Source organism: Lolium rigidum, unplaced genomic scaffold, assembly GCF_022539505.1.
Source record: "Lolium rigidum isolate FL_2022 unplaced genomic scaffold, APGP_CSIRO_Lrig_0.1 contig_12257_1, whole genome shotgun sequence".
NCBI lineage: Eukaryota > Viridiplantae > Streptophyta > Magnoliopsida > Poales > Poaceae > Lolium > Lolium rigidum.
Genome location: NW_025899822.1, coordinates 71821 through 89245, shown reverse-complemented (window position 1 = coordinate 89245; position 17425 = coordinate 71821). Strand labels below are relative to the sequence as shown.

General features: G+C 44.9%; 2 protein-coding genes across 3 annotated transcripts; both read left to right on the top strand.

Annotated features, from left to right (window-relative positions):
* The first annotated feature begins 5116 nt into the window (after window positions 1-5116).
* LOC124680313 (aspartate--tRNA ligase 1, cytoplasmic-like) lies at window positions 5117-10269 on the top strand. Its single transcript, XM_047215386.1, has 16 exons — window positions 5117-5261; window positions 5336-5401; window positions 5477-5665; window positions 5824-5955; window positions 6225-6364; window positions 7194-7277; window positions 7786-8196; window positions 8284-8388; window positions 8473-8586; window positions 8665-8961; window positions 9045-9155; window positions 9249-9302; window positions 9393-9472; window positions 9572-9705; window positions 9819-9933; window positions 10029-10269. Exons 1-16 carry the CDS (start codon window positions 5237-5239, stop codon window positions 10153-10155), a joined length of 2184 nt encoding a protein of 727 aa, XP_047071342.1. The 5' UTR covers window positions 5117-5236; the 3' UTR covers window positions 10156-10269.
* A 559-nt stretch (window positions 10270-10828) lies between these two features.
* Window positions 10829-17037, top strand: LOC124680311 (aspartate--tRNA ligase 2, cytoplasmic-like). 2 transcript variants are annotated; one of them, XM_047215384.1, is made up of 9 exons: window positions 10829-12316; window positions 12461-12571; window positions 13654-13935; window positions 14008-14118; window positions 14339-14392; window positions 15880-15959; window positions 16041-16156; window positions 16303-16417; window positions 16654-17037. In XM_047215384.1, the coding sequence occupies exons 1-9, from the start codon at window positions 11189-11191 to the stop codon at window positions 16733-16735; spliced, it is 2079 nt and encodes a 692-aa protein (XP_047071340.1). In that variant the 5' UTR covers window positions 10829-11188; the 3' UTR covers window positions 16736-17037. The 2 variants fall into 2 exon arrangements, with proteins under 2 accessions (XP_047071340.1, XP_047071339.1); XM_047215383.1 differs by having other exon boundaries at window positions 10829-12352.
* Window positions 17038-17425: the final 388 nt, after the last annotated feature.

Sequence of the window (17425 nt, the reverse complement as noted above, 5' to 3'; positions counted from 1 at the left end):
GAGGAGCGTGTTCCACCCCGGAAGCAACCTGGGCACCAAGAGCCTCGGCGCCAACCTCTTCGACCACCGGCAGCCCAATAGCCCCACCGCATATGACTGGTAATTAAGCCCCACCGTCTTAGTTGTCACGTGGCATGTCAGTTTTAATCGCAGTCTATTGGAGCTCTTCAAGAGAAATAATAGTGGCATGTTTAATGGCAATGCTTTTTTAGACATGAGGCTCGAAAGCTCGACTTTAAATTAACAAATCTCTCAACCGGCCAGATTACACAAGGTCCTCTCACCACACCACAACGGCCGAACATACAAAGGAACACTCTAAGAAGCTTACAACACTACGCTACAACACAAGCACTACGCCTTGCAGAAGTAAAGATCGCAGCTCCACGACACCAAGGACACCAATCAGCGGGGCTTGAACAAGAAGAAGAACCCAGGACAAAGAGCACCTGACCACCTTCATGGAATCATGCGGAAGAGGGCCCCTACCCTCCCGCGAGGTCAAGGACGACCGCCAGAGCCACCAACCACGACGCCCACCGCAGGGCCCCGTTGCCACACTGCTAGAGGCCGCCGCATCTGATCTCGAGCCCCCACCGGGGAAGCCGCTGGAAAGACCGCCCGTGAAGGGGAGGCCCATTGAGCTGTCGCCTCGGTCTTGGCGAACCCCGTGCGGAGTTCCTCCACCTAGCAACCACGGGAGGAGCCGAGGGCTCGGATCCCGCCGCCCCCTTCACCAGCGTCGCGAGCGAAGCCCGGCGGCGTCTCTAGGGGCAACGAGCCTCGGGGGAGATGGGGAGGGGTGGGTTGCGGTGAAGCGGGTTAGGGTTTCGCCGTCCCGGTCGTCTAGAGGAGGTGAGCGAGGAGCGAAACGCTCTTTGATGCCAACCAATGTCCAAGCTTTACCATGACGAGACCAGGACTGGGAGTAAGAGCATCTCCACTCGTCCCCCCGACGAGGCCCCCGGCGAGCCTTTTTTCCATCCGGACGGCGTAATTCGGCCCAGTCGCGCCCCCGGTTCCTCGTTTTCGTCCGGATTTGGGCCTAAATTCATCCGGCGATCCCACGCCGTCCCCGGCCCCCCGGGGAGCGCTCGGGGACTCCGGACGAAACGAAAGCGCGCGAAACGGCGAGGAAACTTCCCGCGCGTCTGGTGGCCCCAACTTGTCGGCGAGAGAAACCGATCGTCGTCCTCATCGCATCGTCTTCCGCGCGCGCGTAAAGCTCCGCCGCCGGCTGCAGTCGCCGGCCACGCGGCGAGTTAATGTCGTCGTCTTCCGCGCACGCATCGTCTTCCGCGCGCACTAAAGGCTGCCGCCGGCCAGCTCGCCGCGGACGCGTCGCAATCCACGCGGCATTTAATCCCCGCGCCGGCCACGCCTATATACGCCGGTCCGCTCGCCGCGAGGCGCACCCCGTGCTCCACTCTCCCTCCACTCTCCCTCTACTCTCAAGATGGCGTTCTACGACGACGACGGCGCAGCCAACAACGGCTTCCCCGCCGGTCGCTCCACGCGTGGGAGGGGCACCTCCTCCACCGAGGCGGGGTACCCCTCGCCCGCCGGACACGAGGCCTCCCGAGGAGGCGGCTCGGCGCGCGCTAACGCGTCGCCGCGGCGGCGTCCTCAATGCCCGCCGCGCCGCCGCGGGAGCGACGCGCCCTCCGACTGGTGGAACGCCTATCCCGAGCGAGCGCGCCACGAGGCGCACCTCCGCAGCCAATGCCCCCACCGACGAGGGAGCGCGCCGCGCGCGACGCCCGCGCCATCGCAGCTTCCGGTCTCACGAGAAGGCATCACCACGCGGTGGGGGAGGAGCTGCCTACTTCCTCCGGCGGCTCGGCGAGGGCGGGGAGGAGCCGGCGCGCCTACCGAGCGGCGCCGGGCCGGCCTCGCGCGGGACGTGCGCGCAGCAGCGCCGCGGGCCGCCGACGGTGGTGGAGCGCGCGAAAGGACGCCGGCGAACGTCCTCGCGCACATCGAGGGCGGCAAGCTGCGCGTGCTCACGATGCCCTCCATCGGCATCGAGGGCATCGGCGAGCGCGACCGTCGGGGAAGCGTCGCGGCAGCCACGCGTGCATGGCTTCCAGCTCGTCGTCTTCGGATCGGCGTCAAGGTCATCCTTGGCGCCGGTGAAGAGGGAGGAGGCGACGTCGCCTCGACGCCGGTGCGCGCTCAAGAAGGAGCCGGCGTCTCCGCCGACGACCGAGGCGCGCAGCGGCGGCGCCCTCGTCATCCGCGACAGCCTTCCGTGCCGCGGCCGGCCGGAGAAGACGAAGAAAGAGGCCGCCGCAAGCCAGCTCGCCGAGGGAGGCGAGCGCGCGAGGACGCCGCGATGGCGGAGGCGATCGCCGGTCGCTGCACGACATGGAGGAGGAGAAGCGCGCGGACGACGCCGCACCGGCCCGGGCCGAGCGCGGCCGGGAGCGCGAGGAGGCGGAGCAGCAGCGGCGGCCGCCGGACTGGCCGACGCACGCCGGCTCGCCGCCCGCGCCGCTCCAGCCGCCAACGACGATGTCGCGCGGTACCGCCGTCTGCGACACCTCCATCCGGCGTCGTTGTCCCCGTCGTCGACCTCGAGTACTCCGACGACGACTGGTACAAGCCATCCGTGGTGAAGGAGACGCCGGCCGGGCGCCAGCCCGGCCGCGCGCCGAAGGCCAACAACGACGGCTCGACGACGACGGCGGCGACTACACGGTGTTCTACCGCCATTTCGGCATGTAGCGCCGTGTTTTAAAATGCGTTTGAATTCCCCTAGCCGAATTCGAAATATAGTCGATTCGGCCTCTATGTATGAACTCCGCCCGTAATATAATAAATATCATTAAATTTAGTCTATATTCAACCGTTTTTAGCCGTAGTTTGTCAAGTTTCCGTTTTTTAAATTCGCATCGTCGACTTCGCCTGGGCACGCGGCTGGAAAACTACTACTCCCCACGCCAAATCTTCATCCAATCCGGACGAAAATTTCGCCGGATTTGAGCGTGGGGAGCGCCAACGAGTGGGGATGCTCTAACCACCGCTCTCTCACGCCATGTTTGCTGCTCCTTTTGGTTATCTAATCCTACGTGCTACTCCCTACCGTGCTATGTTACTGTTCTAAGCTAAGTACTACTTCTAGGATAGAGATTTGGTGCACATGGGCATCACTGATCTCGTTTTTTAAATAAATTAAAAATCATATTTTTGAATTTCAAAAAATTCTGAAAAATATACATATAGCCAATAATGTATCCCACAAACGTGTAAATTATCAATTTTAAATACTTTATATTTTAAGCTACACAAAAAAGACAAAAGTGCATATCTTTCAAATCTCCAAAAACATGTTAGATTTTGTTATTTTTGTCTAGCACAAAGTAAAAATAATTTTCGGTTAAGATTTTCCATGATTCTGAGATGTATCACTGACAATCTACAGAATTATTTTTCAGATTTTTTGATAACTAATAAACATTTTTAATTATTTTTTAAAATGGCGAGAGCACTGGACCTCGGAAGCCAAAAACACTTTTCGCTACTTCCACTACTACTTTGTGCACATTCCATTTGTAAATTCGATCTACATTGCGTGCGTGTGATATCTTCAATGTATAATTAGTTTGCTATGGCAAGACAATAACAAGCTGCTGAGAGCAAGTTTTCATACATTTTTGCACTGACACAGTATGAAACAAGCAACATACTTCTTAAGGTTGTTGTACTAATTTGATGAAACTGGGTAGTACTGAAACAAAATGTCAATTTATATTGCGCTTACAAAAAATATACAAAACATTGCCAATTCCAAGGTTGTAACATGTCTTCGTTTTCAAAATGTAGATAGGTTTCACTTCTGTTCTTACTCAATTTTGATGCTGGGTAAAATGATTACCTTGCCATGCCTGACGTTTTAATATTCACGCCCCACTTAGTTCCAAAAACATTAAATATGGTTGGTTGTAAAATATTTTGTGATGGTAACGAAACTATAATTTTTTGTGTATAATATTTCATTCTAGATGTATTAGTAGTTCAGTATCACCTGAATGGTGGTTTGAGCAACTTCAAAGTTTTTTTCGAACGTCTCCAAGGGACAAACAACTTCAAAGTTTTTGTGTTCTTCAGGGTAAAGAAAGTCTGGTGTGCAAGATTCCCTGCTTGCCCTTTTCTATCTTTGGCAATGCCTATGCGCTTCCTACATGTTAAGGATCTCTCGTCTCTAAATTTAATTGATTTATGTATATCATACAAAAGCATGGCTTGATGAACATATGATGAAAGAAAGATTTATGCTCATTTTTCTCTTCTTCACTTTAGATTGGCATGAGCAGCACATGCCCTGAGGTTAGTTCATGCTTTCATCACCATCTAAAAAAACTGTGGGGGAAAGAAGGAGGTAGGCTTTCTGAAGAAGATGAACCGAAGGAAATGGGTGGCAAATCATACTGGTCAGGGTATATTTGTTACTTCAGTAACATTCATGTTTTAAAATAAAATCACTTATTTAGATATCAGAGGGAATATAAGAACAATCGAAATAATTGGGAAAATTAGGAAGTAACAAAAACGTAGATACTTAAATGTGTGGACTAAGTCAATATGGATAACCCCTGTCTTATAGTTGAGGGAGCCAAAAAATCTTTTCTTTTCTTATAGTTACTCCATGTAGGAACTTGCCACAAACAAAAAAAGGCAATGTGAATAAAAGTGTCATTTTATATTGTAGTGATGAAGGGCTCATTCACTCAAAAAATAATCATAATTTTCACTTCTATATCTATATGTGTGCCCCGGTGACTAAATAAATTTAAAGAGCCATATCAACGCACGGGTATTCAACTAGTTTAGCTCGTTCCTCAATTTCTTTAGAACATGGACGTCAAGTGTGACTCCTAAACTCACCTTTTGATGAGATAATAACTGATGGAATTCACTGGTGAAACCGATTACAAACGACTAAAAAAAAGAAAACTATAAAAAGATTCTAGACTTTGCCTCCGGTTATTTTTGAGTAATAAAAGGTGATGTTTACCCCTCAAAAAAAAAAAAAAAAAAAGCCAACGAGAGGGGGTACGCGACAAAGGCGGTGTGATCTGCACTTCCATCTCCTTCATCCCTCCATTCCCGCGTACGGCAGCTTTCTCCTCTCGTCCTGCTCCTCTCCCCCCGAAACCCTAGCCGCTCCACTGCTCCGATCGACCCCTCTCCTCTCGTACTGCTACCCTTGGCGCTCCACTGCTTCATCGACCCCATGGCGGCGCCAGCCTCCTCCACAGGTAACCCCGTCGCCTACATCTGACCCTAATCCCAACCCAAAACCCTAACGGTGCTTCTCCTCTCGATGCCGCAGTCAGCGCCATGATGCGGAAAGTTCTATTCGAGGCCGCCGCAGCAGACAATCTCTCCGCCTTCGAAGGTACTTAGCGCTATCTCGTTCCAGGTCTTTGGTCGGGGGCATTGGGTGCTGATTATTTGGTCAATTTCTGTGCAGCGCTGGTGACGGTGGTGGACGACGGCATGGGCCACCCCAAAGAGGCCATTGAGGCGCTGAGGTATCAGGAGGCAGAGGGCTTGGAAGATCTTGGGGTCCTTCACGCTGCTGCCTCCGCAGGGAGTTTGGAGGTCTGCATGTACTTAATCGAGGAGCTTCTGTTTGATGTGAATTGCATGGACTCCCAAGGTTTGTTTCCCTCTAAAGCCCTGGACAAATTTTTGGTTTGGAAGCATGTGTTTCCGTGTTATTTTACATTTGCAGCAGGCTAACCTTGGTTGTGTTTGATTAAGATGTATTTACCTTTTACCATCAGTAAGCTTGGTTCATTGTTATGTGATTGTCAGGTAGAACGCCTCTGTTAGTTGCCATTCTTGGTAAGGGTGTAGACATTGTCAATTATCTTTTTACTCAAGGAGCCGACCCAAACAAAGCCAGCGATGATGGCCTTTCCCCGTTGCACTTAGCAGCTGGATCAGGTTTGCCTTAATTATAACCACATGACTTTGTATTGTATCTGTGCACTGCAATTTTTTCAAATCGTGTTTTAATTTGTAAGTTGTATTATGGTGTGATTTTCTATTGTTATCTCACGAGGATCCATTTCCCACATAGCAATTAAGTATGCAGCCACTTGCATTAGTTCCTCCCTGTCCAGAAAAAAGTGCATAGTAGGATATTTATTTTTAGAAAAAGGATGTTACATAAATACATGTCATCTTATGCAGCTAATTCATGGTTTTTTCAGGAGACCTGAAAGCTGTTGAACTTTTACTTCAAAATGGGGCTGATGTAGATGCAGTAGCATTTTGTGGAACACCACTGCACTGTGCTGCTACAAAAGATCATGCAGGAGCTATGAAAATGCTGTTGGATCATAATGCAGATGTAAGTTTATAAGTATATACGTTTCTACCTGAAGTTGCACATGCATGGTAAACTAAAATTTCTCGTGGTCTGCTAACAAAATCTCATTAGCTATCTTCCTTTTTTAAATGGTCCATCAATAGATTTTTGTCTGCCGGCTTCATCTGTTTTGTTGTATTCACATTTGAAATCATGGAACTGAGTACTGTTAGCTAATTAATTCAGCAGAATCAACTCTTGAGATCTTGAAATACATGTTTCTTTCTCTGTCACCTGGTTCGCATTGCACTTTTTTAACAAGTTTCGAAGTGGTTCATCAAATTATATATTGATATTACAGTAATATATTGTAAAATCTGGGATCTATCTCATTGCGTTAGTAATACACCCTCTGTCCTATCAAACTTGTCTGAGATTTTTCTAGATACATCCAAATTTTGACAAATCTCAGACAACTTCCATGGGACGGGGGGGAGTAGCTCTGTTGGCCATGCAATCAACATTATACTTACCTTTTTTTAAAGGAATGCAAGATACATATGAATGTTTCCACTTCCAGTCTCCTAAATGTCGACATTAGTACACTGAAAGCAACTTGTTGATGCAGTTTCCCTTTTGCACATTTGCTACAAGATAACCCATACTCTATGTTGTTGTACCTATGTGAAATTTAAGGCTTGACCAAATGTTTGTAAGCTATGAGATATTTTGTGTCTATGTGAATGTGGTTCTGTATTTTCTAATGCCATGAAAGCTGTTTTAATTTACTAATCTGTATGTCTCTTTGTACCTTTATCCCTTAATTATTGTTTTGACTATAGGAGCTGACATCTTAATTGTTTCTCACCAGTGCAACAGAATGGTAAATGGTAAGACACCCCTCACAGCCGCTAGAGAAGCTGATTCAAAGAATTGCGTCCTTCTGCTTTCAACGGTTTTTTTCTTCATCTTAGCCTTGTCATGTCCTTTAATTTGACAAGTCTGTTTGCTATCCTTTGTTTTGTGAACGTTGACCGTGGCCGTAGGACGCTGGAATTTGTCCCACTTACAGTACACACTTTCTGCACCATTTTTTTTTTGAAAAGAAAACTCTACAACATGATTGGCAGCAACCTCCTTCATATGCAATTGACGAAGTCAGTTGAAACTTGAAACAAATTTAAGATAGTGTCCTAAAATGTGCGTGGGAAAGTGAACCGGAGGAAATCAATACCATTTCGCCTCTTATAATGATTGAGAATGCGACTTCCCCATTCGTGTGCAAGGTTAGTGGTGACTGCCAGACTGGTGAAGTTATCTGTAGGTCGATTACTGTGGCATGTTGATATCTGTAGTTAGCATGGTGTCGTAAACTTAGTGCTACTTCGTTGACAACTAAGGTGGTAAATTCTTTGTTTGAATACTACCCATAGAAATGTGAGCAAACATACTTTTATTTTCAGGAGGAGGTGGTCTCAGAGGGGAGCGGCAATACCAAGAAGCGCCTGCTCAAGGATAGCACCAAGGACAATGTGGCCCTGGACTCGGAGTTTTTCTCTCAGTGTTATGGCGATTTTCCTGAAGAAATCTTCCAGTGCCAGCGTACCTTAAAAAGACAAAGGGCAGAAATTTCAGAGCTCAGCTCAGACGCTGCTGGTGGCACTGTTATGGTACAGGGGTTCGCCGAGAGCGTTAGCAAGAAGAATAAGAAGTTGGCACTTGTTGTGTTGCGCGATGGCCCTCACACAGTCAAATGCGTCGTGTCTACGGATATAATTGGCGTAGATGGCGACATGGTATCATATGTTGGGAAACTTACTAAGGAAAGTTATATAGAGGTGCATGGCGTGGCCAGGTTCAGTACAAGCAATCAGGTTAGTAAATTCTCATACTGCCACACACACCTCTTTTTTAGCCTGTAACTTCTATTCTCTACTCTGTTTAATTTGGTAACTTGACAGGCCGAGTTGGATGTGAGCAAGTTATACTGTATCTCAAGGGCACTAGCTCCATTGATATTACATCTTGAGGATGCTGCTCGAGGAGCGCATGTGAAACATGACAAGGTGATGTGTTGCTATTCTAAATGCGTTAGGTTACCTTGCTATATAGCGACCTCAAGTCTCACTGAACCAACATTTGATGTTCAGAATATGAAGAAGCTTGCACATGCCGCGCTGAATGTACGTTTGAACAAAAGATTCCTGGACTTGCGGACCAACCCTACCCGCTCGATTTTTCAGATCCAAAGCGCAGTGACGTTAGTAAGTAATTTACATTGCAATTCCAATATTATCTCCACTGTGCTACTACAAGGATACTCACAGTATTTGTTTATGCAGAAATTTGCAGAAATAATGGCAAGCAATAATTTCATGAACATACACACTCCAAAGTTAACCCCGGAGATTAGCAGTGAGGGAGGAGCTGCAGTTTTCAAGTTGGCATATCCCAATGGGGCTGTTGCAGCACTTGCGCAATCACCGCAGTTATACAAGCAGATGACCCTAAATGGCGGGTTCAAGAAAGTGTTCGAGATTGGTCATGTTTATCGAGCAGAGAAGTCGAAGACTCATCGACATCTGTGTGAATATGTTGGCCTTCATGCAGAGATGGAAATAAGTGAGGATTATATGGAGGTATAAGTCACTACTAGTTAATTCCACTGATTTCATGTTCCTTCTATAAACTGTTACTGATATTTATGCTATTTTGTTTACAGGTCTGCCATTTGGTTGATTCTCTATTTGTTCAGGTCTTTGATCATTTGAAGGAAAACTATCAAGACGAAATAAATTTCATAAAGGAGCAATACCCATGTGTAGATCTTCAGGTAACATTTCCATATAGTATAGTAGTATATGAATAAATGTCAAATGTTTGCTGGTTCCCTGTCATCATACTGTACTATTTCTTGCCTATGTAGTATCATCCCAAGACGCTGATGCTAAAGTACAGAGAAGGAATACAGATGCTAAAAGTGCGGAATATTCTACTTAATGCTTGTTTTGTGCTCAATCAGTTTTCTTTATTTTATGTTCATATACTTCCTGTTGCTGCTTCTTTGCAGGACTCTGGGTTCGAAATTGAGGAATTTGATGATCTCAGTGACATGGCTGAGAAAGAACTTGGGAAGCTGGTCCTTGATATGTACGTTACTTCAGCCACTGTTTTCAATAATTATTACGCGTTAATGGTTGCAGTTCTTGATTTGTAGTCCTTGTTATGAAATGTGCAATAATTATGTAGGTTTGGTACTGATTTCTTTATCCTCTACGAATATCCTCTGGCATTAAGGCCATTCTATACAATGCCCTGTGCCGAGATGGTGGATACTGATGCTACCCATAGATACAGCAATTCGTTTGATGCTTTCATCAGAGGTATACCAAGAGTTCGTCACATATGGGACTAAAAAATATCGGTTATATACTAATAGAGACGAGGAAATGAAAAGCAATTTGGTCATTTGAATATTGTTTTGTGTTTATCGTAGGCCAGGAGGTTCTATCAGGATCTCAAAGGATCCATAATGGCCTTATACTGCTGCGAAGGATCAAACAATGTGGGCTAGATCTCACGGCATTTAAATCGTTCGTGGAAACGTTCAGGTATGTGTCTTTCTTGGAATGCAATACAAAAATATTAGTCTTATTTCTGTGTTGGCAATAATTGAATGGGCTCTATAATCTATATATGGTTGCAGATATGGTGCACCGCCTCGTGGTGGGTTTGGGGCAGGTTTAGAGCGCTTTGTTATGCTATACTTAGGGTTGCCAGAAATCAAGATGGCATCGTTGTTTCCACGGGATTGCCAACGCTTGAAGCCCTAAGATTTATAGTCAAACCTTGTAACTGTTTGAACTGGAATGCTCAAGTGTAGTCATATACCTTAAAGTCTTACTGTGAAGTGTATCTGGTGCTCCTCTGCAACTGTATACCGCCATAATCCCGCAACTTTGCATGTCAGTGTAACGCAATAGTTTGCTAACAATTTGTGTTATACTTTCTTTCACTTTTTTCTGCTATTGTCTGTTAAGAAATGTTGTGGGACAGGTAAATGCTGTCAAAATTTATGTTATATTTTCTGTCACCTTTTGTGCTAGTGTCTGCTACGAAATGTTGCGGGACAGGGGAAATGCATGCTAGCAGCTGCCTAGCAGAGACAAACGAACCTCGCAACTCCAGTCCGGATGCAACGCAACGCATTTCCGTTTTTCTATTTCTTTTCGTTTTCTGTTTATTCTTTTCCTTTCTTTTCTGTTTGTTTTCCTTTCCTTTTCTGTTTTGTTATCTTTTTTTCAAATTCAAAGAGATAAAATTTAAAAACGTTCAAATCTAAAATTTTATTATAAACCTAAAAAAAGTTCATTTCCCCTGTCCGGTTCGACAGGTGCTTCTGTCCCGTGTCGACACGTTCACCGCGGAGCCAGGGCTTTCCGGGCTTTTTTAGAGTGTTGGGTTCGACCGCCCGAGCAACTTGGCGAACGTGGTTGTGGCTCCAAATTAATGGGCCGGGTTGTCCCGTATTACCGCAACGAACCAACGACCCTCTCCTCCCTTCCCCATCCGCGCCGCCGCTGCCGCCGCGGCAGGCTTCCTAGGTTTACGAAATCTGCCATAGGAGTCCCCCGTTTCCAATTATTCATACAGCAGAAGAAGGCTTATGGTTATTAGATCTGCTGCCGGCGGGTAGGAGCCCGGTTTCGATTCATATACAGCAGCAGCAGGCTTCCTAGGGTTACGAAATTTGCTCCTGGCGGGAGTCCGGCTCCGATTCATACGGCCTCTCCCGATTCCGTGAAATCTTGTATAAATTCCCTCCCTCCTCGACATAGTCTGCCTGAATTCAGGGCGGTTCTCAAGATGTCGACCGAGCAGCAGGCCGCCGTCACCAAGAAGCACAGCGGAAGCAGCAAGGGGAGGAGAGCCAAGTCCAAGAAAAAAATAGCACAGGATCCATACGATTCGGTGTACGGCCGCATCCCCTGGGATTTGTTCCGCGAGAGGCCATGGATGTACGCCGGAAAGCTCGATGAATCCAGGGTGGGCAATTACGTGCTGCTCTTGGGCAGTGTCATGCAGGTCCGGCCACTGGGCAAGACGAGGACCATTGTGGTGCTGCTCAGCAACTCTAGAACGGTGCGCTGTAAGGTCGTCGCCAGTGCAGACAAGGGGGTGACCACGCGCATGGTGCACTTTGCTGCCACCCTGCGCAAAGGAACCTACCTCGATGTTGAGGGCGTCGTCTCCCCCCCTGGGATGGACAAGGATCTGCTGCCTGGCACAACACAACCGGTGGAGATTCAAGTGAGGAAGCTCCATACCATCGCAACGAATAAAGATGGAAGTCCGCTTGATGGGGTCACCACGGATGAAGAGGATGACAGTGTGGTTGATGATGATGACACTGCAGTTGATGGAGTCGTTGCCACAATCGAAGATAGCAGTCCGGTTCATGGGGTCAACATTGATGGCGTCACCACGATGGAAGATATCAGTCAGGTTGGTACGGCCACCACGGCGGAAGATGGCAGTCTGGTTCATGGGCTCGCCACCATGGAAGATGGCAGTCTGGTTGATAGTGTCACCATGATGGATGATGACAGTCAAGTTGGTGGGGCATCACAGAGTTCTTCCATCAGCATCCCCACAAGGCCTTCAATCATGCTTCCAGAGAACCCAGTTGGACGAGAAGGGGAGAGTCAGGTGAGGAATCTCCATACCATCGGGAAGTATGGCAGTCCGGTTGATGCTGCTGCAGCGATGGAAGAATGCAATCCGGTTGATGAGCTATCACAGACTTCTTCCATCGGCATCACCGCAAGGCAAATCATGCTGCCAGAGAACCTGGTGGGACGAAAGGGGGCGATTCAGGTGAGGAAGGTCCATACCATCTCAACGACGCAAGATGGCAGTACGATTGATGGGGCATCGAAGAGTTCTTCCATCAGCATCACCACAAGGCCTTCAATCGCGCTGGAGGAGAATCTGGTCGGACGAGAGGGTGAACCTCGGTTGGTTGGACAAGTAGGTCCCCCCACCATGGTTTTCGCCCATCTTAGCTCTGTTTGCCAATTTCACTAGAATTTTCACTAGAAGAATGACTATTCTCTGATACGACTTATGCGATTTCAGGCTGGATGGGGCCTTGCTCATGCTGATGAAAGGCCATCTTTGAATTATGACTATGCCAATCCCTTACCTGTGTGCCATGCAATCTTCCGCATCCACTCTGAAGTTGAATATGTCAGTACTTTGTACTGTTTTTTACTTACTACTATAATGCGCATAGTATGTATCATTATGTCAGTACTTTGTTATTATCACCCGTGACAACATGTTTATGGTTAAGTTGTTATGTGGGTCAAACCTACAACCTTTGTCATAGCGAGGATCAGGGTGAATACAGCTTACTCCGTGATTTTCACCACACAATTATGTTTCACTGCAATAATTATATATCAATATTCAGCATGAGTTCTCTTTTTTTATTTTTTTTAGAATCATAGCTTGGATCCACTGCTTGTTAGACTCATATATGTACCATGCATAGTATCATTTTCTTACAGCGAAAGGCACTTCTATATTGGCTTTAGAGCTATTTTACTGCAAGTAAGCTGTTGCTACTTTACGTGACACGATTCCATATGGATTACTGTGTGGTATATAACAGACTTCTTTGTTCTGTTTGCAAAATTTTGTTGTTATTGTCACAAACATACCACTCATCACGAAATAAAGAAATAGCAACATCATGTGTTCTATTTTTAGAAAGCCAAAAAGAGTAAGAACAATCAAGGTCTCACATTCGGTGTAAATTCTCGTTAACTTACTACCATTTCTTAACATAAAATGCACTTCTATAATAGGCAGGCTTGAGCTTTGTATTGTATTTTGATTAAGCATTTGCTACTGTTTAGTGATACTATTCCATGTAGATTACCCCGTGATATCTGCCACAGAATTCGCTTTCGTTGCAATAATCAAATACCTATATTCAGCAGATCTGTTGACTGTTTGTATGTAGGTTGAATTTATCGTAACAATTTCTTGAGCAGAGGGCACTTCTCTGTTAGGCTCGCGCTTTTGTATTGTATCTTAAATAGGCTGCCTCTCCCGCATGTTGATGCTATTTATTGCAGATTACCCTGTGATATGTGCCACATAACACTGTTTTTTTGCATCAATCATACATGAATATTTAACATAAATTCCACTGTAGCACACTTGTTTTATGCACACCACCATTTTTTTTTCTAATTATACGAATTGGTACTATATACTAGACATGAAATGCCTTTTCTAATTTTCTGAAATATGAACTGTAGAAAATCATGGAATTTTTGAGGTCAAAGCATTTTGTTGGGATACACACCCATGGCATATTTGCTGGATCAGTTGAAGGTGGGTTAGCTGTCGTCAATCCAGAGGACATCACTGGCCAACGAACTTTCTTAGCACAATCTCCCTTGCTATACAAGCAAATGGCTACTTGTGAGGTTAAGCGTGTGTTTGAGATTGGTCCCTTGTTCAGACATGAGAAATCAAACTGTAAATTGCACATCTGTGATTTAGCTGCTGAAATGGAGATCAAGGACCATTATCTCGAGGTATGCCAGAAGCATAATGTTTTCCAATAAATAACTGATGATGAGTTAATACTAAGGGGTTTATTTGCACAGGTTTGTGATATTGTCAATGCCTTGTTGGTAGATTTGTTTAAGCATTTAAATGAGAATTGCAAGAAAGAGCTTGAGGCAATAAGTCAGAGGTATCCTGCCGAGCCCCCAAAGGTAAAATATCGTTTTATCCTGTTTTTACATGCCATATTGTTATTTTCTTGTTTGTTAAATATATGAAACACTTTGAGATAATCAAATGAGAACATGAAATACTTTGAGATAATAAGAATACACTGTGCATTCAAATTTATAAAATATTATAAAATCTTGTGCCCTGCTATCTGATTATTGTACATCAATCTACTGACTCGTATTGGGATAATTCATGTAGTACCTAGAGGAAACCTTAATGCTCAAATATGATGAAGGAATTCAGATGTTGAAGGTACGGACTTGGTGGCTATTTTGCGCTATCTTGATGTTGCTCCTGTTTTATACACTTTCTTGTGTTCTCACTGCATGATGAGATCCATAGGTCTGGATTACCTTATATTTCAATTTGTTTCAATTTTTTCGGCAACTACGGTATGCATACAAAATTGGTGACGTGTCCTCTGTTCTAGTAAATATTGTATACAGAGGACTAACTATCATGATATGTTCATTAGTACTCTAAATGCTGGAATATCGTGGACAATAAAATATGGCTTCTGTTTGCAAGAAAGTGTTGAGAAAAACCACGGTATTTGAATATCATGGTTTTTGATGTCCAGGTATCAAATACCAATTTATAAACAACACTGGTTTTTAACCATGGTGCGTTTGACAACCATGGCATTAATATTTTGTTTGTCAATGGCTAATTCATATTTTATTGACTGAATCGACTCATCCGATCTTACTAGAAACCTAAGGTTGTGAATGATTTGTTTGTCAATGGCTAGTAAACAAGTATGCCTATGGCCTCTTTGATTCAAAGAAATTTTGGAGGATTCTAATCCGAATTCGTAAGATTACCGTCCATGGGAACTTTCTGTAGGATTCATTTGCATTAGGTTCAATAGGTTGTGAATGAGTAATCTTGTGCTTAGCTCCACCATTGGCTATAGTGCTGAGAGCCCGTAAATTACGAGCAAATAATAATTAATATGCGACAACCGCCTCTGATCAAATTGCCTCATGAAGATGTTTGAAGATCGAGCTGCTGCTCCACTCTAAACCCTCTACATGAGGAAATGCCATGCTACTCCAGTCGGTCTGTCATCAAGTGCAAGTCCTTGACCGTATCATGCACTACCTCAACTATGTCTGTGCTGGCAATCTTTCGGGTTAACCATTCTTCCCGTATTCCCCCTGATTCATGCTTCCACATGGCTGTGTGATGTGCAAACAATATAGGGAAGTATAGTAAGACTAACATGGAGTAGAAGATGCATAGCGGAATATGGTTTACACTTAACTGTAGAAGGGGATATCACTAGTGTTCACATTTTGTAACTAGACCTGAATTTTCCTTTGAAACCAACCAAGTATATCAAAAATTGAATAGTTCATTATGTCCTTTTATCATGGTTTATTGGATTTGCTTGAAATTTGAACAAGTTATTGATTCCCTATGTGTGATACTGGAGTAGAATAGTGTGTTGTTTGTAGTCTAATCCAATTAGGTTAGTACCATTGAATGACGTAGGCAAGCAAACCTCCTGAGTACTATTGAATTTTATAATGTTCAAGTGTATTTGATGCTCGGTTGCATAAAATTGGAAATAAATTAGTATAAAAGTTCACAATCTATTTTTTTTTTTCATTTTTTTCATGCCAGTATACCAAATGACTGACCAAAAGCATGCAGTTTATAGTAGCCATCAGTATGCTGCATGAAGGATGTGCCCTGTTGTCAAGAACTAAACATTGCCAGGTTTTTTTTGACAGGAAGCTGGAACAGAAGTAAAGCATATGACTGACCTTACCGGCAAACATCAGCAAGAACTCTGCCAACTTGTTCGGGAGAAGTATGTGTATTTTGCTGTTCTTGTAGATGTACTTTTACTACATTTATACTAAGCAGTATAAAGTTATTGCATATTTTGCAGGTATGGCACTGATCTGTTCATCCTTCATCAACATCCTTCGGCTGTATGCCCTTTATACACCATGCCTTGTGTTGGAAACCCTGCCTACAGTAATTCTTTTGATGTCTTCTTTCGAGGTGAAATAACATTGCTCTTGTTTCTGGCTGACACATTTCTTAAACTTGTATGCATGGTCACTTTAGAGCAAAAATGTATAGATGCTTTTAAATCTGAACTTCAGGGCCAACACATGTTTGTTAATTGCATTTCTTTGACATGACAGGTGAGCAGGTAATTTCTGGATCACAGAGAATTCATGAGCGTGGGTTTTTTGTGATGCGGGCAGCTGAGTATGGTATTGATATTGATCATGTGTTGGATAACTTTCGCTTCTGGAGGTTTGTTTGTTTCACCCTCATGTCAATAAAAGTGCATCCATCATTGCTGTTACGACATGTTAGCTTGTTTTCTAAGTACTGTATTTTCCTCTTATATACCATAATAACTGAGATGCATATGCACCAGAGATCAAAAGTGAATTTCCGCATACCATACTTCAATTTAATTGCATTATTATTTTTACCTGGAATCAGTTGAGATAAAATTAGTAATGTTTGATCTTACTGTTTCGTAGGTATGGTGTGCCCCCTCATGGGGGATTTCGTGCCTGCTTATCTCGAGTGGTTATGCTCTTCTGTGGGCTTGACCATTTTTGAACAAGGCATTGTCCGATATTTTCTGGAGTAATGTTTGCTGGGATGACAAAATCAAGACGGAATGAAGCCCTAGCATGGTTAATGTGGATGAGTTGAATACTTATTGAAGATACTTGCATGATGTAATTATATATGCTCCCTAATTTAATTAGCCCGAGTGGCCACTTGCATAATGCACAGATGCGTAATTTATGCAGAAGATTTTTAATGCACTAATTTGATTAGTCCCTCAGCCTGGTGTAATGGAATTGGGTGTGAAAATGTACGTCATTTTGCGTTTTATGAATAGCTACCTTTGCTAAGGTCGTGGACTGAAGATAGACATATCACATATGACATGCGCGTATGTAGAAGTAACTACTAACATAACGATGCTATAGAGCGTCGCGTCTCTAGCCTTTGGGGCGCGCGCGACATTTTTTTTTATATCTCTAGTCGGCTAGCTGAGACCCAAAGCCTCATTTCGTTTGGCGGGCCCAATACGGTGTCTGGTGTCCCGAGCTTGTTCATGCTCCACAGGGGACGCTTTGAGCAGTTTGTTCCTACTCCACTGGGGACGCTCTGAGCGCGCTGAACAGAGCGTGAAGCGAGGCAGGGAGTGGCGGGCTTGATGCGTTATTTTTTCAGAACAGCCCTCCACTTTCTCTTAGCCCCGCAGTCAACACCACACCGCACATCGCCCACACGTGC